General features: G+C 39.5%; 1 protein-coding gene across 1 annotated transcript in view; it reads right to left on the bottom strand.

Annotated features, from left to right (window-relative positions):
• The window catches only part of Klhl32 (kelch like family member 32), a 209,971-nt gene that overhangs the window by 59,111 nt on the left and 126,637 nt on the right, over positions 1-24,223 (bottom strand). Inside the window, exon 6 of the mRNA XM_021222200.2 lies at positions 2,520-2,735. Coding sequence (XP_021077859.1) covers positions 2,520-2,735 — 216 coding nt within the window. The remainder of the gene's footprint in view (positions 1-2,519; positions 2,736-24,223) is intronic.

Below are 24,223 nucleotides of genomic sequence, written 5' to 3' on the forward strand. Positions count from 1 at the left end.
GTTGTTAAAACATTCCTGGGGCTGACTGGCCATGAGATAAAAGAAGAATGCAGGAACTTGTCCGGGCTATCTTGGCTGAGTCATCAGTCATCTGGTGGCCTGGCACCTCCTTCTGCCCATTGCCCTCCTGTGTTTGGAGTTATATGTTAACCAAATGTTCCGCTGATCTAGATAAGCGTCTGCCCCTCAGGTCTCCTGACATCCTGACTTGCACGTACTACTCTGCTGACATGTAATCATTCTGCTGATGTTTAAATGAGCCAATCGTGTGCAACCACGCCAATTCTCCCTAGCCCCCAACCCTCTCCCTATAAAAACCCCTAGCTTTCAGGTCTCGTGGTAGATTCCTCTGTCTCCTGTGTGAGATACATATCAGCCCGGAGCTCTGTCATTAAACTACCTCATGTTTTTGCAACAAGAAGGTCTCTCGTGTTTCCTTGGGTGGTCCGTTTCCCGAGACTTGAGTGGGGGTCTCCTAAAGGGGGTCCTACACTTACCATACCTCCATACAACATATTCCCTCTCTCTTTATCTTTTTATAAACACATCAATCTGGGCTGACAATGTTCTTTTCAAGAGCCAAAGACCATCTAACCAAAACCCCGACATCACACACAAGATGCCATCTTTTGAGCTGTTGATTAGAATTGTCCAAGAGACTCCCAAAACTCACAGGCTATTTCTATTGCCCTTGGTTGTCCCTCAGATGTGGAAGGTGTACCCCTATTGCTAAAGATACCATGCACTTCAAACACAAAGACCAGAGGCCCCTGAATGTGAACTAACCTGAACATCTCCTTAAGTACTAGCTTTCATGGTATCAGAAGGTGCATGCAAGCTTCCAAAAGAGGGACGCAACTAATAGTACTACCTAGTGCTGATACTTATGAACCACACAATGACCAATGTGGCAAGTTAACCTGAAGGGTGCAGTAGTGGCACCCTTAACCAAGAACTCTTCAATTGGACTTAAAGTTCCACTCAACAACAGGGAACTTGTACTTGGTATTGGAAACCTAGCCAACTACCCAAGACTAGTGAAGTCATGGATCTTGAAGTTGAACCATTACTTCACTAAACCAACATAATCCCTAACTTCATTCTAAATAGTTCTCCTTTTATACACAGAGAAGTGTATTCCTTACCCCTCTTCAAGGACACTTCTCTTTACAACAGATGGAGACCACCACAGAAGAGAATAGCCAATCAAAATGCAGAGTAGAGGATCCTAGTTGCAATGGACACATCTCCCAAATACTATCACTCCTAAGGCTCAGGGTGTGAAAGAGGAAGCAGAAAAACTCTAAGAGGATCAGGAAGTTGACTGTGAAATTATGTCACCTAGTAGCATCAAGAACTATACTCATAAAGTCTTACCAACATGACCATCCAAACAAGATGGCAACAATACCCATGACAAGTGGATGTTGGGGGCACACTGCAAAGTCTCAACCTTACACGAAGAACTACAGACAACTAAGGAATGCTGAGAGCAGGAAAGATAGGTTTTTTCCCAGGGAAGAACACTCCATTTGGTTATCCAACTGTTCATCCCTGTTCGATACCAAATGTTCATCCCTGAAAACATACAGACATACAAGGAACATTATACTGACTGAATAGATTATATTTAGGAATATATATACATATACATTATATGCATGTAACAACAGTTAATGAGAAAAAGGCCCTGGATTTGACAGAGAAAGAGATATATGGGAGGGTGTGGAAGGAGGAAGGGAAGGAAGAAATTATGTAATTATATTATAATCGCAAAAATAAAAGAAACAACTTTTTAAAAAGTCCAAATTCCCTATACATAAACACTATGCTCTTAGTAGGAATTCCGGAAATGGACTCCAAGCCAAGTATTTTAAAATTCTATTCATAGATTCCAAAGTACAACCATGTTTGAACACTTGTGTTTACCAATGACCTCTTGTATTAATTTACCTGTTCATCTTCAATTCATTGACTTGTGAACAAGTCCTTCTTCACCCAAATTTAAATCATGAAAATTAGCCAACTTCAAAACCCGTTAACTAAGCTATGTACACATTAGTTTAAAACTCACATGAAAAAGTTTATTTGAACTACTAGAAGATATTTCTAAGTTTTTCTCACTAAAATAATTTTTAAAAGAAATATTTCTAGATTGTTTTCCACCAAACCCCTGAAATTCCTTTTGTTTCAATGGCTTACATATGTATAAAATTGCTTTACAATGTATTTGCTTTACAATCCATTCTTCTTATATTCCTTTTAAGAAATATTTTTTTGTCTTAGATAAAAAATTCTTTTCCTCCTGTAATCTACCCAGGTTTGAAGAAGCCACAGTAGTGGCCTCATCCCAAGCTGGGCTGCAGACCTGGTAGCCAGCCTCCAGCGACTTGCCTCACTAGGGAGCTGGGCTTCAACACAGTCGACAGTCAAGCCTTATCAAATAATGGTTGTTGCTCCAGAGTCCTTCCCTTTCTCATCATGTGCCACCTCCCTGAGGTCAGGCACCGTGCCCTTACCTGCCAGATCTGCTCCTCACTCAGGGAGGTCAGGCGGTCACTCTTCAGCACCTCCTGAAGCAGGCAGTAGGGCAGCGTGAGGACGTCCTCCGGGCGGTTCTTCAGGAGCTCTGAGAGGTGTTTCACTAGGAAATCAATCACTGCCTTCTCCAACAAAGTGAGGTGAAAGAGGTCAGCAAGTCTGTACAGATCCAAGTAATTAAAGCTATTTAGTTCCTGGGTGCCAAAAACATAAACAACAACAAAAAAAATCTCTTAGAAATTCACAAAGAACAGGCAAGAATTTAAGTCCACTCACCACTGTTTCTTATAACAGCCAGGGGGATGGATGGGGCCATTAATATTAGGACCACCCACCTGCCTCACCAATTATAAAGCTCTAAGCTGTTATTATTTTCTCTTTCTCTAAACCCATATATTTTTTTAAAAAAATTATTTATTTTTATTTTATGTGCATTGGTATTTTGCCTGAATGTATGTCTGTGTGAGGGATCCCCTGAAACTGGAGTTTCAGAGTTCTAAGTTGCCAAGTGGGCACTTGGAATTGAACCTGGGTCCTCTGGAAGTACAGACAGTGCTCTTAACCACTATGATTATCTCTCCAGTCCCCAAATCCATATTCTTAGAAACATCTTTAAGATGTAGGATTTCCGGAAAGAACTTTCTGGGTTTTGTGGGCTGAAATGCTTTGGAAGCCCTTACCAATAGAATGTGATGGTTATTGTTGCTGGCCAACTTGACTACATCTGGAATGAACTAAATCTCACATCCGTGAGAGACTTTTAGCTAATTCGGTCATTTGAGGTCAGAGACCTACCTTGAACCTGGGTCTCGCCTTCTCATGGCAACCTCTATGAAGGACAAGAAAGAGAGAGGCTTTTGCTCTTTAGCTGCCTCCTTTCGCTCTCCTTTCACTGACATTAGAGCCTACCTCTTTAGGATTCTGTTATTTATTGAAGACCAGCTCAGACACCCAGCCTTGTGAACTGAACAACTATTGGACTTTCCACTGGTAGACAGCCATTGTTGGAGTAGATGGGCTATAAGCCATTCTAATAAATCTCCTTTATATCTACAAATATATATATATATATATATATATATATATATATATATATATATATATGCTATTATATATAAAGACTATAATAAGTATAAATAAACATGTATTTATATATAGGAAACATATATGCTATGTATAATGTAATACTAAAGATTGATATACATACTGTCTATCTATCTATCCTCCAGAGAACCCAGACTAATACAAGGACAGTTATGTGTTCTACCCTTCCTGTAGTTTAGTTTAGGTTTTTGCCTACTGATGGTAATACAGGAACAGTTAAGTGGGGACTAAGGACTAAACACAAAACAAAAACCACAGTGACTTCAAATTGTTTCTGAAACTTTTTAACCTAAGTACATTTGTACATAAAAACAACTCATCCTGCCTTAATGGAACCGAAAGATGAAATTTATATGCAAATCTTAGCAAATGGGTTAATCTCACAGAAAAGACTCGTGTCTTGAATATTTATATGCCAAACACACCTAAACATGGACCTTGTTCTGTTAACCTTGAACATTCAGAACACCAATAGCATTCCCTCCTACCTATTCCCAGCATCTTCAGCCATGCTCTCAAATGTACAGCCAGGACTCTGGGAAACCATAGCCATAAAGCTACAGCTCCCCCACTCCCAAGGAATTTCTGTCACTGTGCCCCTGTGAGAGCCAGAGTGGCATATCTGTTGATAGAAAGCTTAAGTATAATAAGAATGTTAAGTATAATAAGAATGACAGTATCTTTAGATGCTCCCCATTCTTACTTTATAGTCACTAATATGTGGGCAGTGTTTGGAAGAGCAGAAGGTCTAGAGGATGCTATGAGACAAGCTATAGGTTGTTTATAGACATTCTATAGACCTATTTAAGTAAACTTGACGTATTTCCTTTCCCTAGTTTTCTCAGAGTATTAACTCTAACATTATTTAATTCTATTATAACATATATATTCATAATATTTGAGAATTTAAATGGTTATTTTTAAAATCTGATTTTTACTTAAATTCTCAAATATTACCGGATCATATATATCACATGCTCATATGTTCTGGTTTTTTTTTTAAATGAGAGCCCACTTAGTGCTGCATGTATCTGCCTGGGCATAGGACAACCTCCTGGAGCACATGTGACCTCTTGGGCAACACACCCACAAAGAAAATCAATTCTCCCTCCCCTAGCAGACACTAATTTTCAGTTGTACCTCAGTTGAGGGTGGGACTTCATGGGTCCTTTCCTATTCACACTGGGATTCTAGCTAGTTTGATCATGTCTAGGTCTTATGTATGTAGTCCTCACTGCTGTGAGTTCATGTATGTAAGAGTCCTGTCATGTCCAGCATGTGCAGGCATCCACAGCCACAGGCTCTTACAGCCTCTCCTCCCCCTCTTCCATGATGATAGCTTTAAAGGAGCGTGTGATACAGAGGGACCATTGAAAGCTGAGCACACCATGGTCTCTGACTCTCTGCATGCTGACCAGTTGTAGTTCTCTATATTTTTTTCTTTTTTTTTATTATTTTCTTTATTTACATTTCAAATGCTATCCCGAAAGTTCCCTATACCCTACCCTCTAATCACAGTCTACTACAGTAAGAAGCTTTTCTGAGGAAAGCTGAGAGAGAGAGAGATACTCTAATCTGGTGGAGTAGGGAAGGAGAATTTGCTGTTAGTCTGAAAGGACTAAATGCTTATTTGTTAAAATGCCTTTTATCAAAAAAGATGACCACTAAAGTCTACTGCGATACAAGTTGATGGGGATCCGGTCATGCTTTCACAGAAATAACCCTGGATTCTTATTCACGTTTTATCAAAGCAATACAGAGGTTACAGAACCAGATTTTCAAGACTTCTTAAAATTGTTGCTCTTCAGAGTTTATTTCTTCGGATTGGTAAGTACTTGGCAGGCAGGAGAGGGCAGGAGATTCTAGTGTGTACTTCAGCACATCTTTGGGTTGGAATACATCTCTGAAGCAAGTTCACCTAATTTGGAGTCCGAAAAATATTTTGGCATCCCAGAGCATTACTCCGGTATTCTTCCAAACCCTGCTTTTCAACTCTTGGGGGGGGGGGCAGGATTCTGATTCGGTGGCCAGCATCGTGGCACAAAGAGGGGAGTGGGAAGAAGGAGAAATAAATAGCTGTGGTGCTAAGGAGGTGGGAGAGGCATGGGGCAAGTGAAGAAAGCATGGCTTGAATATGGAATGGTAACTGAATACACTTCTCTAGGGGCCTTTCTATCCATATACACCGATTCTGCGTCTCTTCCAGTTACTTGAAAGCCCACAACTTGAAAAGTCCCCTTCAAAAATGCAGATAATTTCTAAAATTAGTTTAGTGAGTGATCCTAAATAAGTGTTCCTTTTCTCTTTCTTTTTAATTTTTGTATAATATAATTTGATAATGCTTTTCTCTTACGCCTTCCAGATCCTTCCCATCTCCCTACCCACCCAGTTTATGCTTCTCTCTTTCTCTGCTTCCTCCTCCCCTTTAAAGAACCAAAACCAATGTTCTCTTTGAAATTTTTATTTTTATTTCCTTTCATTTTAGCATCTGTGTAGTTTGCCCATGCATTTGTTAATGACTGTCCATGTGTCGGTGCTTGTATGTTTGTGGGTGGGTGTCTATGTATGTACGCATGTGTATGCATACGGAGGCTCGAGGTCATGCTGGGAATGATCCAGCAGCAAACATCCATCTTATTCATCCAAGCAGTGTCTCTCAATCACAACCTTAAGTCGCCAATATGGCTAGCATCCCTAGTGAGCTTTCTCTGGCATCCCATTTCTACTTTCTAAGGCTGGAAAAACAGGCAGGCTACCATATTTATGTGACCTTATGTGTACCCTGGAAACCCAAACTCCAGTACTCACGCCTCTCAGAAAAGCACTTTAGCCACTAAGTCATCTCCCCAGTCCCTTCGAAAATCTTTGTGTGTGTGATATGTATATGATTATGTGGGTGTATTCATGTACGTGAGCACATGTGTGTGCATACATGTGTATGCTTATGGAGGCCAGATATTCATGCCATTTGTCTTTTTTTTGAGCTCTTTCCCCTTATTTTTTGGGACAGGGTTCTCACTGGACCTGGAACTCATGATACAGAGAGACTGGTTGGCCTCTGAGTTCTAAGGATCCACCTGTCTTCCCTCTAACACTGGAGCTACAGACATAGTCTGCTATGCCCCATTTTTATTTGGATGTTGGGGATATAAACTCAGGTCCTCAGTCTTACATAGTAAGCATGTTACCAACCGAGCCATCTTCTCAGCCCCACTGTATTTCCTTTGAAGGCAATTTTTATATCATTTCAGGACTATATTAATAGAGCCAAGAATGATAAGTAGACTTGTGCCATGAACAACTGAACAGCAAAGGGTGAGGCCACTGAAACCTGTCTGTGTGTAAGAGAGACAAATGCTTTAAGATAATGATGCTCAGAGTTCTACCTTTTCATTGCTCCTTAAAAACATAATGTCCACAAATCCGCAGTGCTTTCTGTCCATGTCAGGAGCCTCTATTCACCTTGCTATACATAACATGCATCTCTGTTAGTTCAACTGTGTGCAGTGGGAAATCAAGGGGGAATGGAGAAACCCGCTCCCTGACACCATGATACCATACCACACACCCCTCCTATTGGGGCAGACATGATTGGTAAGCTTTCAGGAAAACCATGCATACGTTCGTCTTGCAAAGAAAATCACTATTGGTGTGCGCGTGTGTATGTGTATCTACATATATCTACATATATATTTATGCATATATATTCTAGACTTTATAAGAGAGAAACTGTTTATATGTCAAAAACAAGGAAAGAAGGAAGGAAGGAAGGGAGGGAGGGGGAGGGAGGGAAGGAAGAAAGGGAGGGAGGGAGGAAGGGAGGGAGGGAAGGAGGAAGGGAGAGGGAGGGAGGGAAGGAAAGAAGGAAATCTGAATGAATAATCATATTCAAGGCAAAATACCACAGGCATAAAAGCAACTCAGGGTAGAAGGGATGGATAGGTCCCCATAGTCAGGCAGATATGGTACTGCTGATAGGAGACATAGGTCATTACTAGATTTTCACTACTCATATTGTACAATTAAAAAAAAAATTCAGCCAAGCCACAGGGCTGTTATGGAGACACTTTTTGAAAAGCACTTCCCACAACTTGGCTCATGCAAAGTATAGAGAAGACTGGGCCCTGTCAGAGCAAAGCGAGGAAAATAAAAATTACTGTGGTTTGGTACCCAGAAACCAAAGTTCATCATTGTGGAGAGTGGAAGGAGTTCTAAATGTGTGAAGTTCTGAGTGATTGTGTGTTGACACGAGGCAGCCATGGCAACGGGAAAATGTCTACATGATGTCAGAGGGGCAGCCAGGCTTTCCTCTGGGCCACGTGCTGACGCTGATTGTGTGTGCAGAAAGTGTTCGCCATCGTTTTCTCCCCCTGAACATCGCTCCCCTGTAGAGAATGTTCCTACTGACACGAACTAAACCTCTCTCCTTGATCCCACTATACGCTCTGACTCCTTGTTCACTCCATCAGCAATCATCCCTTCCTGTCCAGTGTATGCAATAACCTCAGCTCTGCTTAATTGTATGTAGTAAGTATGGTAGCTTCCGGTGTCCTGTGGCTTCTCCATCAGATACCCAGGGTAGTGTAGCTGATCCCAGATTTTCTATTTGTTTGTGTGTCTCTGTTGGTAATTTCTTGACTCCCTCACCTCACCAGAGAGGTCTGATCCTGGAGCCATGCTGGAGGTAACACATAACTGACGCAAGATCAAAATGAAGAATGTGGCCTCTCTAAATTTCCATTACTCTGAATAAGTGTGGCAATACATTAGCAGAGGAAAAAGATGAACAAAGTAAAAAGAAAAACACAGAACTGAGTGGCAAATTCATAACTTAATGGGGTCTTTAACCTATATTACTACCCAAGCCATTTTCCTTAGCTTAGAATCCATTTTCTCACCAGCTGTAAGGGGGCATCTCTGGTCTATCCATTCTATAGGTTATTGTACTAATATGTCCAAAATAGATCCGTTTCCTGTGAGCCTGCTTCGTTTGTATATTTTTCCAAAACAATTATAGTTTATTTATTTTATGTGTATGACAGTCTGTATACCATGTGTATGCAGTTCCCCCAGAAGTCAGGATTTCAGATCTCTTGAAACTGTAGTTATAACTGAACACGGACCTCTGCAAGAGCTACACGGGCTCTTAAGTGCTTAATCAACTCTCAGCTCTTCTGTATGTTCTCTTGGAGAATGGTTACATCTAGATTTCTGTATTGTGAGTCCCCATATCGACCTGTACTTTCTTATAGCTAGTCAATTGCCTGCTCCTATGCATTCTTCTTTAGTAACATTTATTTTTTATGTCTTTTATCATCTCTTGGCTGGACTTCTGTACCTGTCAAAAATTACCATTCCTACCTCTGCTATCAAATTTTCAATTCTCTCTTTATGTAACAATCTGACCAGATCATAAACTGTTGAAAACTCAGTAGTAATTTTTTAATAAAAGGAAGGGTACACAAAACTGGGAAGAAGATGTATGGGGGGTGGCCTGGGAGGAAGCAGAGGGTAGAGTTGGGGGTGAGTATGCTGGAGATACATTGTAGCCACGTATGAAATTTAAAAGAATAAATAAATGACATCTAAAAACAACAAAAGTACTTCGGCATGTATTTAATAACAAATAATTAGGTCAATGTAAGTAGAACTATGAGATATTAAAACCAAATGCAAATACATATCTTTTAGGTTTAGATGAAAATTCACCATTTGCAATATCACATCTTCCTAATTTACCAACTTAATGAAAACCAAATTAAAAACACTATCAGAGATGGTGAGGGTTTGGCTCTAGCCCCCCAAAACACCCCAATTTCAGCGAAAATAGCCAGAACCAAAACTTATCTCTGTAAATCTCTTGGGCCCATCATCTCTATCAACTCTTCTACAAAGCCATTTCATGTGTGTGTGTGTGTGTTTGTGTGTGCAAAGCTTTTAATCTATCATCATCTATCCATTTATCTTTCTACTATCTATCTATCTATCTATCTATCTATCTATCTATCTATCTATCTATCTATCTATCTATCTATCTATCCATCTGTATTCCTCATTTGTATGTAATTAGCACCCGCTGCTTCCTAACAACGTTCCTGCAGTTTCAGTCCCATCTTATTCTCAAGTGTAGGTTTTGTGACTTAATTAGTTACAATGAGGCCAACAAGTAAGGAGTTAAAAGATGGTTTGAGCTGGTGAGACGGGCTCAGCTACAAACTGCACTTGCCTCAAAGGCTGATGCCTTGTATTCCATCCCTCCTGGAACAGAAGCAACCCCGACAGCATGTGTGTGTGTGTGTGTGTGTGTGTGTGTGTGTGTGTCTTGAAACTGCAGAACAGTTTACAGACTTAGGAAGCAGCAGGTAATAATTTCGAATGAATGAGGAATAAAGTGTTTTCCTTTTTTCTTTTTTCCTCTTCTCCCTCCTCCTTGTCCTCCTCCTCCTTGTCCTCCTCTTTCTCCCCTTCTCCTCCTCCTCTCTCTTTTTTTTTTTTGAAATGATTTTTCACGACATAGCCTAGGCTGGCCTGGAAATCACTATGTAGCCCATGCTAGCCATGAGTACAGTCTTTCTACCGCTGCCTCCCATGTACTTGAGGAAACTGCTGTCAGCTACCACACCCAGCCTCGTGTAGAAAGACAAAGCCAGCATTCACTCAATTTTCCAAGTGGAGAACCTGATAATAATAACTCAAGTTGACAATACTGGACAATGCAATATAAGTACACACAATGGACATTGTAATACAAGCATTCATTGAGAAAAAAAATATTTTAACAGCCCCAAATTTCATTCAATCCAAGAAAGAATGATTTCTCCATTAACTGACTACTTGAACCAAAATATTTTGACACTTTTCAAGTGATATTTACCTTAATTATGAGATGGTTTCCATTCCCTTACATTGTGTGACTTTAAAATCCCCAAGCACATCGGTTGAAGCAGGAGGATTGAATGAAAATCACAGCTCAGCAACAAGACAGTCTCTTGAATAAAAGAAAGCTTTTCTTTTCCTTCTAAAAAGGTTGGATTTCTGTCACACTGTTTCGCATTTGAAATTTAGTTTATATCTAGAATTATGGTGCACACACTGTTGTTCTTTAGGGAATATTTCTAAATAATATTTATTTTTCCTTGGTTCAGGGCTATTTGGCTTCTCTTTCCCCTTCTATTTGTTTCTTATACTATGAATGACAAGTTAAATTACAGAACAGTCACAAAGTGTGTTCCCAACACTGCACTAGCTATAGAATAAATACTACCTTTTCAATTTCAATAATTCTTAAAACTTACATATTTTCACTTTGGTCTTTTGTATGGCTCGTTCATGTGATAGAGTTAGTCTCAAGATTAACTTGGAAAACTTATGAGGAAAAGAATCCACAAAAAATGCTGAATAATGCCTTACTTTGAGTTATATTCAATATAATTACCTTTTTTGGGCAATGGTCATATGGTTAAGATGTGGTGAGAGGAAGCAAGAGGGCCTGAGATGTTTGATTGACCCTGCTGCCTTCCTGCCACCTTCCCAAAGCAGGGAAGACAACAAGAGAATGACCATCTTGGCCTTTGTGATGTCTTTTCATGTGTATCATGTAATAGTGTAACTGGCCAAAATTTCAATGCTTTCCTCAATATCTTAGGTAAGCTGATAATGACATCTATATAACAACTTCACTCTATAATTCAAAGTAGTTATGAGCCTATCCATCAGATAACGGCATCCAGATTCATTTATATCCCATTGAACTTCTTGGATGGTAAAATTATGAAATTTTATATCTAGAGTCTGATATGCACTGCCCAATAGCCATAGCTCAGCTCCTGTGTGCCACAGTGGAAGGATGTGGCCAATGGATCAACTGCAACACGAGCTGACAGTCAGTGATGCGTGTTTCTGAAGTCTAGGCTATTGTGTCTTGGCTACTTTGATGGCTCCCTGGCCTGTCGGTTGCTCTTTATCCACACAACACTGCAGTTTAATCATACTCCTGACAGAGAAATAAATTGTTATCACGTGATGACATCTACTGTGTTCTATACCAATGCCTGCCCCAAAACATGATACCCCAAATCCAGGGTTCCTATTTAACTGACAAGATTCAAAAAACAGATAGATCTGTTTTTACTTAATAGTAGGGCACCTGCATGACACTGTGACTGAATAGCAACCATTTCTCTCATTCCCTCATTTAATTCTAAGAATGTCACTGACTTGTGAAAGAAAAATAAGTACCAGCAACCCATACTATCAGTGTTGAAACTATGGCCTGGATTGAAGATAATATTAAATATTACTCAAGGTTAAATAAAGTAAACGGAAGAATCATTTTTGATTTCCTGAATTTTCACCTCTAAGAGGATCGAGTTGAATAATATTTCACAAACTTTTTTTTTTTTTCTGTGCTGAAAGTAAGGGCCCCCTTGGTAGAAATCAAGAAAGTATAAAATGACTCCAAACGATTTCAAATAGCACAATATTCTACGTAAAACCTGCATGACTTGGTTGGTAGTTACAGTAGCTCAAAGCAAAATTAAAATACGTCAGCTGCTTATTGAGACCCAGCGCCAAGTATGATCTAGTAAGTAGCTAAGACACTTTGTTGCTGACTAAATTCAAATATTTACGATTGGGTTACACCTTTATCAACCTATGTTGTACTGTATATTTAATTGCCAAAGCTCCTAGCTCTGTGTCCTGCAGAGGATGGTTTGTTTACCCTAGAAATTGTGAGGATAACTGAGATCTGAGACTCAACATCACTATACAGCATCACCATAAGTTATCCCAGGCAAATGGCTAGCCTCGGAGAAAGGTCAACGTGCGAAGCGTGCCTTATTCTGCCCACGTATCACTGCCATACCACTGTAAAACTGAAACCCAACTCATGCTAAGTCATTTGAAGCAGAGAGTACCTCTTCCAGTTTTAAGATTTGCAAAACCTACAGTATCCTAATCAACGTTGGTTGTAACTGAAATTAAACAACAACAACAACAACAAAAAATTGTTGCATTGTGAATTTAAAAAAGAAAGCAAGTTGTAAGGCATACCCATGACTGTCACAGAAAGAAGTAACAGCTTGGTTATAGGTGTAACTTAGTAATGAGAAAGATGATGTCAAGTCCTTGATCTAAGCTTAAGAAATGATCTTATGATGCTATCTAGGTAACAGAGTTTCCATTGAACAAGGAAACACAGTAGAAGACCCACCTGTGACCAACAAAGGCTGCCTACTGTGGTGCATCTTCTGAATGAGTCAACTATAGTAGGTCAATTGATTATGGACACGTATTTGGGTCATAAATTTATATTTCCCGTTTTCTTCACTGGGTCGTATCGGCATCAGTGTCATCTTTAGTTTCGAATCTTAGCAGAAGAACATGATTGAAAGCTGGCCCAGGCCAGTCGACACTATCTCGAGTCAAATATTCATATCTAAAATACTAGGAAACATGAAGAGCGTTCTGAAAACACATGTCCAGTGCCAGTCACAGACGGGTGTCTACCATACAGCAGCTATGGTAACTGTAATTTTCCTATAAAATGGCTGCCCCGGGTGCTTCAGCTAGAGCTTTGCCCGCACGAGCAACTTTACTCTCGGACTGGGTGAAAGAAAGTAAATGGTGAATGTCTAACAAAACCTGGTTTGCTTGTAAGTATCCTCAAAAATCACAGCTGCCACGTAAAACTCCTGTGCATAAATGCTTCACTAGTCCTTGCACGTAAGGCTTCGCTGTTGAGCCTGCCTGATTTTCTAACTATAAAAGGGTGACTTTTACATTTCCCTTTCTATTCCTCATTTGGAAACGATCCAAACTCTTAATCATGCTTGCCCTGTCCCTCAGGCTTTCTTGCCGTTTCTGAAGACCCTCCATCTCCTGAGCAGCTCCATACAGATCTCCAGCAGGGTACCTGCCTGCTTTATAGACCCAATATCAAAAGGCTTCCCTTTCTCTCTTCCTGTTCTTCATGTTGCTCGTCCCTGAAGCTTTCCTCTGGTTTTTCATTCAAGTTCTAGTAAGATGGTTCCCTGAGCTTTAAAAAAAATAAAAGAAACTAACTTTAGTGATAAGCAAGAAGAACAGACTGAGACAATGTAGCGGACCACAAACATGTGTCTGTTACTATAATGGACTCAGCTTCTCGGGCAGAAAAGGCACATTGAGTGATGCAAGGATGGGGGAGCTGCATTTCTTTATGACCTTATTTGAAAGATAAAGTCCTTGGGGAAATACAATTTATTCAGATTATCAAGACCCTGCTGTGCAAATCTACAGTCTGGGAGCACACTATGGAGATCAAAAAATATTTACTTTATTCTGTTGGGTATAAAAGCTTTTAATGAATGCATAATTAAGACAAAAAAGTGTATACGGCTTTAGAAATTCCACGGCTGAGCCAAGCCATTAATATCCAAGGCACCATACCCAGTTGTGATTCCACCTGTTTCCTATTTGGATTACAACCTAGTTATAAATCAAGATATTACGTGACTACCCGACCCAATGCAGCAGGGAAGGACTGTATTCTAGGAATCAAGGAAGCAACATTAAAGAGTACTAGCATGGATATATGGCAGGGGGCTGGAACAGGTTAAAACAAACAGATACAATCAGACCAATTTTTAATAGCCTTGGAATGAATCATGCACGAAAATAAATTTTCATGTTTATCATGTATGTAAAGGGACTATGAGTTTTCCCAATACTACATAGGGGTTGATAGGATAATGTCAAATTGTTAAGAAAGAAAATAAGCATTTCAATGATCATGTAGATCAGACTTATTTATAATGTAAGCCCAGGTATTTTGTGTGTATAAGTACATACACTGGTATAAAAATATATACAGAGATATTTATATACAAATATTTAAACATTTCTGAATAGCCTTAAGTAACTATATATTCATATGCTAATAAAAATATACATTTTATATGATTTGATTAAATAAAAACAAAGTATTAAAAGCAAGTCAAAATGCACAAGAAAAAACATGTTCTAATTCTGGCAGTCTTCGAAGACATATTTAAATATTTTTGTGCTATATAGCAGAGGAATTCTACAATTAGGTTACTGGTACATTTTCATAATCAATTGTATGCATAATATCTGAAGCTCATGAATAATTTTATATTGTTCTTTGGGAAAGTTTCTTAGTAAGCTAGAATTCTAGTAGGGAGGGGCAAAGAAATATAGCCATCATCAGGAACTAATATTGCTGGCCTCAGTCACCATGAGCTTCAAAATGTTGCTTCAAAATTCACCACTGCTTACTTAGCACGTAAGCACAGGAAAAATGTTCCACCACTCTGGCTCTTGTATCTTGAGAATATACTGTGTTATAGGAGACCTTATCGAATCCCTCAACACAACTAAGGGGAGCTGGAGAGATGGCTCAGTGGTTAAGAGCACTGACTGCTCTTCCAGAGGTCCTGAGTTCAATTCCCAGCAACCACATGGTGGCTCACAAGCATCTATAATGGGGTTCAATGCCCTCTTCTGGTGTGTCTGAAGAGAGCAATAGTGTACTCATATACATTAAATAAATAAATATTTAAAAAAAACAGTACTAAGGAGTGATTTGCATAAAGGATGCTGTATCTACTTTGTGGACTAGGAGCAAAGGGCGAAAAGATTATGCCACTTAAGGTCAGGTGACTTTGGGGTATAAGCCTATGTTACAGGAGATAAATCAATACAGAAAATAGATAAATAAACATGGTACATTGTGACTAGCCTCCCAACAGAAGGCTCACAATTAAAGAGGGCATCTAACTCGAACTGAGTGCAATACCTGGTCAGCTGTGCAAACCTACACGGTCTTTGTGTGTCAAATTAAGAGGAATGAACATTATACCAAAGGCTATAGAGAACTATCAAACAGAGAATGCTTTCAAGCAAGAGTATAGTATATAATGAGTTTGTTATTTGGGGGAAAAAAAGCTAATGGATTGAAAATTACTTTTAAAAAAAAAATCAATCAAATAGAACATCGGAGGAAGAACTGGAGCAACGGTGAAGTTCATTAGTTTCCAAGCAGTTTCTCTATTCTGGAAGTAACAAGGTCTGGATTAGAAGATGGTGTTCCAGGAATAGAAACGGAGAGATAATGAGAAACAGAAGAGTGCATATAGGAAAGTTAACGCTGTGGGCATGCTAGCCACAGCAGAGGGGGAGATTCTAGAGTGACTCCTGGTTTTTGGCATGAGTTATGTTCAAATACCTGCAGAATATCCAGAAGAATGAACCCACAGGTGACAGAGAACTGGAGGTGACAAGGTATGCTATCCTCGGGATACAGTAAGGCAGAGTACATAAAGGAGATTTTTAAAAAGGCAACAAGGAGACGGAAAGCTATGTAAGATTTTAGGGAAAGACATTATTTCGAAGATTAAAAACATGTTCAACAGTGTTGCAATGATAATCACAAGTAGGGAATGGAGTTAAATTACAGCAAGAGAGACCAGGGGGGAAGAATGCAAACCTTGAGGATGTCAGTGCCAAACAGAAGATAGGGTAGCACATTTGAGAACGATCTTAGAAGCCAAAGCCAAAGTTGAGCCAGAATCACGAAGTCATGGATCAGTCTAGGACTTCCAGTTTGGGTGAATAAACACATGTGAAGGAAGAAATACTCATGCAGTAAAAGCTAAAGGGGTTTGAGCTTCAGAGACGAGGGCACACATCTCATTGTGTGTAAAACCAGACAGTTGGAAGATGGGTATGAGACCGAGGATCTATCTCTAAGGAAACAGAGATTTCCTTTTAACCATCCCAAATTGCAAGTAGTGTTAATGGAAGAAAGTGAGATACACATTTGGTTGCTTCATTTGTTGATTGTGAACTCCAGCATCCACATGATACTGGAAGAATTTTTATTTTTAAGAAAAAAATGCATTCATAAAAGTCAGATTTGGGGATGGAGAGGGTGGGTTTGCTTTTGTTTGTTGCCTGGATCACAAGAGTTAGCTTAAATGGAAAGTATAGATATTGGAAAAATCCTTCAAGATTTCTTCCCTTTCTTTAAAAACTCACAAAGAAGATACAATTAACCCCAAATTACTCACATAACAAATTAGAATGCTGACATCACTCTCTCAGCAGATAGCATACCCTGGGGCTGTCACTTACTGGCATCCTTTGGTGTGGGCTTTCAGAATGAAAGCCAACACAATAGCATAAGAAAAAATTAACTGGGATCCTGAAATGGCTACTGAAGATCTTAGATGTGTTCCTGGAGCCAAACATAGTTGATGTTTGGCAAACCTGACATTCTTACCCGTGCTAGATGACAAACATTCTTGACTAGAACAAACAACTAGCTGGTGGCTAACTTTGATTTGGTACATTTCTAGCCTTCCTAATCATTTTCACTGAGAAAGAAGTGAAAAGATTAAACCGTTTATAATATCCTTTTCAAAGGTTATGCTTTAATATGCTCCAAATGCAAGGGTATCAGCTGAAGGAAAGCATGGAATGGCATGTGGTTAGTACACTGGATTACAGCCATATTAAATATATATGTGGGCATAATCATCTATCTTCTCTAATAGAAAAATATAGCTCAGTGTTAGAGAAAAATGAGTATGGCTTATAGCTTTTCAACCTTGAGGATAATTTGTTTTAAACAGAATATCCACTCTCTATTTAGAAATACTGCTAATTTAATAATTAAAATTATAATAACACATTGCTTAGAAGAAAGAGCCTCCAATAAGTCACTGCTGCATTATTTAGCTTAAACATAATAATTCATTATAACACTGAAAAACATATAAGCTCCTAACTGTCAACTTCAGTCACTGTAGGAAGCATTTCCAGTGGAACAAAATGTATTCAGTAGGTAGAAGTAAAAGAACACTGCTTAGATAACCTCCATACCATTATTTAATATACTAATATTCAAAAGCAGATAAAGATTAGTGAGTGAAGGTAAGTTCTGTTTCCGCTCACATTTCCTCAGTTCATATAACGTGGAGAGTGGAAAAGGAAATCTGAAATTGGTGGAAGATGAGGTCCTGGAACCTGTACCCAAAACCTCCTAGGGCAAACCCGGGGAAAGGCATTTTCTAGTCATCTGGAACCCCGTGGAAGAGAGCATTAGGCTTGGAGATGACGTCTCAGAGACAGAGCTTCCTGGTGTTGAAACAAGAAAAATCGTTTCTCAGTTAAAAAGGAACCTGTTAAGACTGGTATTTATAAAAGCAGGAACAGAATTACCCAGAAATCTTCCCCAAACCCTCAGGAGAGAATAAAAGTCTTTAAATGTTTGTACCTTCACCAAAGAGAAAAAAATGCCCAACCCTCTCTGTGGCCCACTTAGTGTACAGCCAAATGAGGATGTGGGATGACAAATAAGCATGGTTAAGGGTCGAGATGGAGGATGGAGTGGGGAGCTGCCATCCACCCTAGAGATTCTCCTCAGGTTAGTTCTCAGCTACCCAAAGATGAGTAGCAAGCGTCTAGGCTTTATGTACTAGATTACTCAGGAACAAGTACAGAGAACACCTTCACTCTGAGGAAGTGATCAGTATAACGCTTGTAACAGAAGAAAACAAGGCAAAACAAGGAACAAACTCCCTGTGTGTTTCCCTACAGAGAATGCTCTACCCATGCCCCTTGAGGTCCCTTCTCTAAGAACTCAGCAGCGTGTCTCCTCTTGCAGGTCACGTCTTTCACATAAAAGTGCTAAACTAATGCCGCTTAATGACAAATTAATGTCCATGAATAAAAAATACACCTCTAATAGCATAGAGTAATTTGCCATTACAATATCATCATTGGACATGCCCCTGGTTTAATACGATGTATTTAATTCATAACCTAATGAGTGATATATAAAAAGAAGGAGATGAACCCTGCAATTACATTTATGTGAGTCTGTCACCTTATTTGTAAAACCTTAGAGTCATTTACATTCAAATTAGAACAAATGAGTGATTTCACAAAGTGCGGTGATAAATGACCATAGAAGCCCGAGACAAAACTGCATTTCCTGTGAGCACATTAACAGTTTCCTATTATTTGTTAAAAATTACAATGCATATTGCCCAGTGTGGTGTGAATAATGACTTTTTTACTGATTGGGTCAGAAGACTAATATGTAGCAAAATAAATAATTTTTCTTTCCCTTTTCCCCCTGGTTTTTGCTTTAAATGAACTACTGAATTTTGGTGGATTCACACTGCCACCTGCTGCCTTCGAGCAGATACTGGCAGCCTGTTCCTATCACTGCTTTGGTGATTTTATTGGAAGAGCCTACAGGATGTTTGTTTTATTATTACTACATTTTAGTTGCATGTCATTATAAAAGCTGTGATACCTGGTGAAACAAAGACACTACTATTAATTGCATAAGGGAGTTTATCACCTTGGCAAGAGGCACGAATCCTCCAGAAGTTTCTCCCTTCAAAAGATGGCACCCTTGACATCCTCACTTCAGGGGACACAGCAGAAACCCACGGTTAGCATCCTTGATTTATGGAATTCTCAGCAGAGGCATGAGTATGTTTGTGAGCATCTGTGTTTCTCCACCCCTACCAAGAGGGCACAGTTTACAGAGAACTGAACGCCTTTGCCTGCTGCTTGGGATTACCAGACTTCTCTAATGGCAAGTCCCCATATTTAACCCCTGCCTTAGGATCCTCCGAAAGGCAGGCTGGCTCACAAAAGCCTGGAAAAGAACAGGTCTTTTGTAGGTAAACTAATATACTGACACGTACTAATATACACCAACAGGTAGCTAGAGGCCATTTCTAAATTAAATCTACACTAATTCTGAATGTAACCTCCTCCATCTGTAAAAAAAAAAAAGAGAGAGAAAATGTTACCTGACTTAAAGGGTTACTTGGCTGGGTGGAAATGTGAACACTTATATACCATTAAGCATTAACAGACCCTCTGCAAATGCTGGCTCCCTTCTCTGGAAAGATAACGACGCTCAAGGAAATGTGGCTTGCCATGGACAGAGGCTAGAAACAAGAAACACACTAGGAGTGATTCTTTTCACAGGAACAGTGGGTGTCTAACGAAAGGAAATAACTTCAGTGACAGATTAAAAAAAAATACGTGACACATGTGAAGACATGTGAAGACATTTGTGAGGCTGACTCTAAAGCTGGACATCTAGCACAGCAAATCAATTGATAGATAACAGGCAGAACAAGAGCACCCTTATAGCGTGTTATAACACACAAAGTTTGAACTAGTGATGTGCGTTTTAGGTGGGAAACTCCAGCAGCTACTTCCTGGAAACCCACAGACCACTGTGGTCAGGAAAACCGTGAGCCAAACAGGTAGGCAAACTCCAGATCTTTACCCCTCCCTCAGCTGCTCTCCCAGTCCCCAGTCTCAACTCTAGTTCTGCAGCAGACCACACCCACTGAGGCCACCCCTTTCTTCCCTCTCGTCCCTATCTACAGTGGACTGCACAGATCTTTCCCTACTGACCTCTTTTGCAACTTTTTGCTTTATCCCAGCCTCTAACTCCTGCTGGCATGCCCTGGGTCCCCACTGGCCACTCCTGCCAGGGAAGCAGGTAAGCTAGTATAGATCATCACCTCCTTCTGCTCCTCCAAATTATCCCCCAGTCTCGTTTCTAGCTCAGAGCAGAGCGTTCCTTCTTCCCTGATTTCATCTCCAGTCTATCACACAGATCTTTCCCTCCAAACTTCCTTCCCCTCACCGCTTGCTTTGTCCAAGCCTTTCAACCCCACTAGGCAGGCACGCCATGGAAACCCACAGGTCACTCAGTCCAGGAAAGCAAAGTAGGCTAACGGCAGATATTCGCCTCTCCTCCCACTCTTCCAAGTCTAAACAGCCCCCAGCCTTTTCTCCAGCTCGGTAGCAGAACTTCTGCTCCGGCATCTTTTCTCATCTTTGCCTCCATTGCCAAGGTACTAAGTGAGCAGATCCTCAAGAACGCCAGTCTCTTTTTCCTCTTCTGGAGCCCCAGCCCCATCAGCCCCAGCACATTCCCATCCCTAAGTATCGGCCCCCAATACCCAGGAACAGAACTTACCTGGAAACCCCAGTGCCCACACCTATAAGGAACTCATAAGATTTTCCTACAGGCAACACACAGCTGCCAAACTCTCCTAAGAACTGAAGAGGAAACACAACTCAAGGAACAACACACCCAACAGAGACGGGAACAGTTATGAGCACTAGAATTACCAGTGCTCAGAATTCAGAATCTACCGATGCTGAATGCTTCGATGCCATCATGAAAACACAACCAAAGCAGCCAGAAAAATCCCAAATGTTTTATCTAGAGACCAGCAACCCCCCCACAGCAGGCCCTGAATATTCAAACATAACTGAAGCACAAGAAAAAAAAAACCTTAAAATACCCCTTATGAATATGATACAGGCCCCTTAAAGAACCTATGAAAATCGAACAGTGGAATGAAACCAATAAAACAACTCAAAAACTGAAAGTGAAAATAAAAATCAATAAAGAAAACACAAACTGAGGGAAATCTGGAAATGAAAAAAATTTAGGAACTTGACTAGGAATCTCAAAGGCAAGTTTCATCAGCAGAACACAAGAGATAGAACAGAGAAGTTCAGGCATTGGAGACAAAAATAGAAGGAAGGAATACTTCACTGAAAGAAAATGATAAATCTACAAAACCCCTGTACAAAACACCCAGAAAATCTAGAGCACCATGAAAAGATCAAATCTAAGAATAATAGGAACAGAGGAAGGAGAAGAAATACAAGTCAAAGGCACAGAAAATATTTTCAACAAAATTGTAGAAGAAAATTTCCCTACCATAAGGAAGGAAATGCTTATCAAGGTGAAAAAAAATAAGAAAAGAAAAGAAAAAAGAATACCAAATAGACTGGACCAGCAAAGAAAGGCCCCTCAGCATATAATAATCAAAACACTTAATGCACAGAACAAAGAAAGAATATTAAAATCTGCAACACGTATAGACCAACATATAAAGGCAGACTGATTAGAACAACACCTAACTTCTCATGGGAGACTCTAAAAGATAGTAGGGTCTGAACAGATCTTCTGCAGACTCAAAGAGACCACAAATGCCACCTCAGCCCCCGCCACGGACTACTACACCCAGAAAAAATTTTCAATTACCATGGATGGGGAAAATAAGACATTCCATAAGAAAATCAAATGTAAACAATGTCTACCTATAAGTCCAGCAATGCAGAAGACACTAAAGGGCAAAGTCCAACCTAAAGAGGTTGACTACATACAAGAAAACACAGGGCATAAGTAATTCCAGACCAGCAAAGTAAAAAATTGATTCCTAATCTCTCTCTGTCTCTGTCTCTCTCACACACACACAAATACACACACACACACACACACACACACACACACACACACACACACACACCACATACAAGGAACCTGGGGAATAAATAATTCTAGACCAGCAAAGTCAAAAAATTATTTCTTAAATGTCACACACACACACACACACACACACACACACACACACACACTACCACTACCACTACCACCACCATCACCACCCAACAACAACAACAATAATAAAATAGGAACCAACAAACACTTCTCATTGATAACAGTCAATATTAGATTAAAAGCCACAAACATAGTATATGTGAAAACAGGATCCAGCCTTCTACTATATCCAAGGAACATGCCTGAACTTCAAGAAAAGATATCACCTCAGGGTAATAGTATGGAAAAAGATATTCTATTCTAAGCTAATAGACATAAGAAGCAAGCTGGTCTATCTATCTTAATATCTGACAAAATAAACTTCAAGCCAAAACTAATTAGAAGAGATAAGAAAGGATACTATACACTTATCAATGGAAAAAAATCCAACGGGGCATTATAATTCTTAATGTCTATGCCCCAAGCACAAGGACACTCAAGGTTGTAAAAAGAAATGCTACTACAGCTTAAATCACATACTGTCCTTCACACATTAATGGTACTGGAAGTTGTCAATAACACACTCTCACCAATAGTCACCAGAAAAAAACTAAACAGAGAAATGATTGAGCTAGCTGAAACTATAGGCCACATGGATCTAGCAGTCACCCAAACATAAGGGAATGTACCTTCTTCTCAGCACTTCATGACACTTTCTCCAAAACTGACCACATACTGGTTCACAGAGCAAGTCTCAACAGATACAGGAAAACTGAAATAATACTTTGCATCCTATCTGACCACCACAGACTAAAGCTGGAGACTCCCAACAGCAGAAGCAACAGGAAGCTTACAAACTCATGGAAACTGAACAACTCACTAATGTATATAGAATGGGGCAAGACAGAAATTACAAAAGAAATTAAAGACTTTCTAAAACGCAATGAAATGGAATACCTAACACACCCAAACTTACAGGACACAATGAAGACTGTTCTAACAAGCTTTGTACTAACATTTTGTACCTACATAAAAAAAAAAAAACAAAACTGGAGAGATCCATTCTAACAGCTTAAAAGCACGTCTGCGATCTCTAGAACAACAAATAAAACCATAGCCCCCCAAAAAGCAGATGGTAAGAAATAATCAAATTCGGAGAGGGAATCCATGAAATAGAAACAAACAAACAAATGTACAAACCAAAGAATCAAGGAAACAGAGAGTTGATTCTTCGAGAAAAAAAAAATCAACAAATCTTATATTTATTCGATAATAAATAATGTCCATTATTTTTATTAACCAAATAGGTTAAAAAGGGGAGAAGAAAGATTCAAATTCACAAAATTAGAGGCGAAGGCGCTGGAAACATAACACAAAGGAACATCAGGACACAAGGAAATTTTACAGCAAGCTCACAGCCAACATCAGCTTACAAAGAGAGACACTCAAAGCAGTTCCACTGAAATCAGGAGCAAGAGAAGGTTGCCCTCTCTACGTATACTTAATACAGTCCTTGAAATCCTTAGCTATTGCGATACAAAACTGAAGGAGATGAAAGGGATACAAAAATGAAAAGGAAGACGTCAAAGCATCTTTATTTGCAGATGATAGGATAGTATGCATAAGTGACCTGAAAAATATTCCACTCGGAAACTTCTGTGACTGATAAACTCTTTCAGAAAAGTAGCTAGCTCCAAAATTAATTCACGAAAATCAGAAGACCTCCTATATACAGATGACGAGTGATCTGAGAAAGAGACACGTATCACAGTAGCCTCAAATAATCCCAACTATCTTGGAATATCTCTAGCCAAAGAAACAAAAAAATTAAGTAACTGAATTAAAACAGTAGAAAAAAGATGCCATGTGAGAGAGCTTTAGAAAACTCCATAATGGGTAGGGTAGCAGGAGTGGATGATAAAAGACCCATTCACAGCACATTTAGACAAATTTAGAATTAGCGGAAATGATTCTAAACAAAAACAAAGTAATTGGGTAGCAATATAAGGGTTCTTTATTACTAATAATATGTCATATGCACAGAGATGCTAGAATAGAAGTGTGTAGATTTGTTATTTTAATTACTTGGGACTGTCACTGTATTCTAATCAATGCAAGGAAGAGCCAGAAGGGAAAGGTGGATCTCTCTCTCTCTCTCTCTCTCTCTCTCTCTCTCTCTCTCTCTCTCTCTCT

This window comes from Mus pahari, chromosome 22 (assembly GCF_900095145.1).
Source record: "Mus pahari chromosome 22, PAHARI_EIJ_v1.1, whole genome shotgun sequence".
In the NCBI taxonomy this organism is placed as follows: domain Eukaryota; kingdom Metazoa; phylum Chordata; class Mammalia; order Rodentia; family Muridae; genus Mus; species Mus pahari.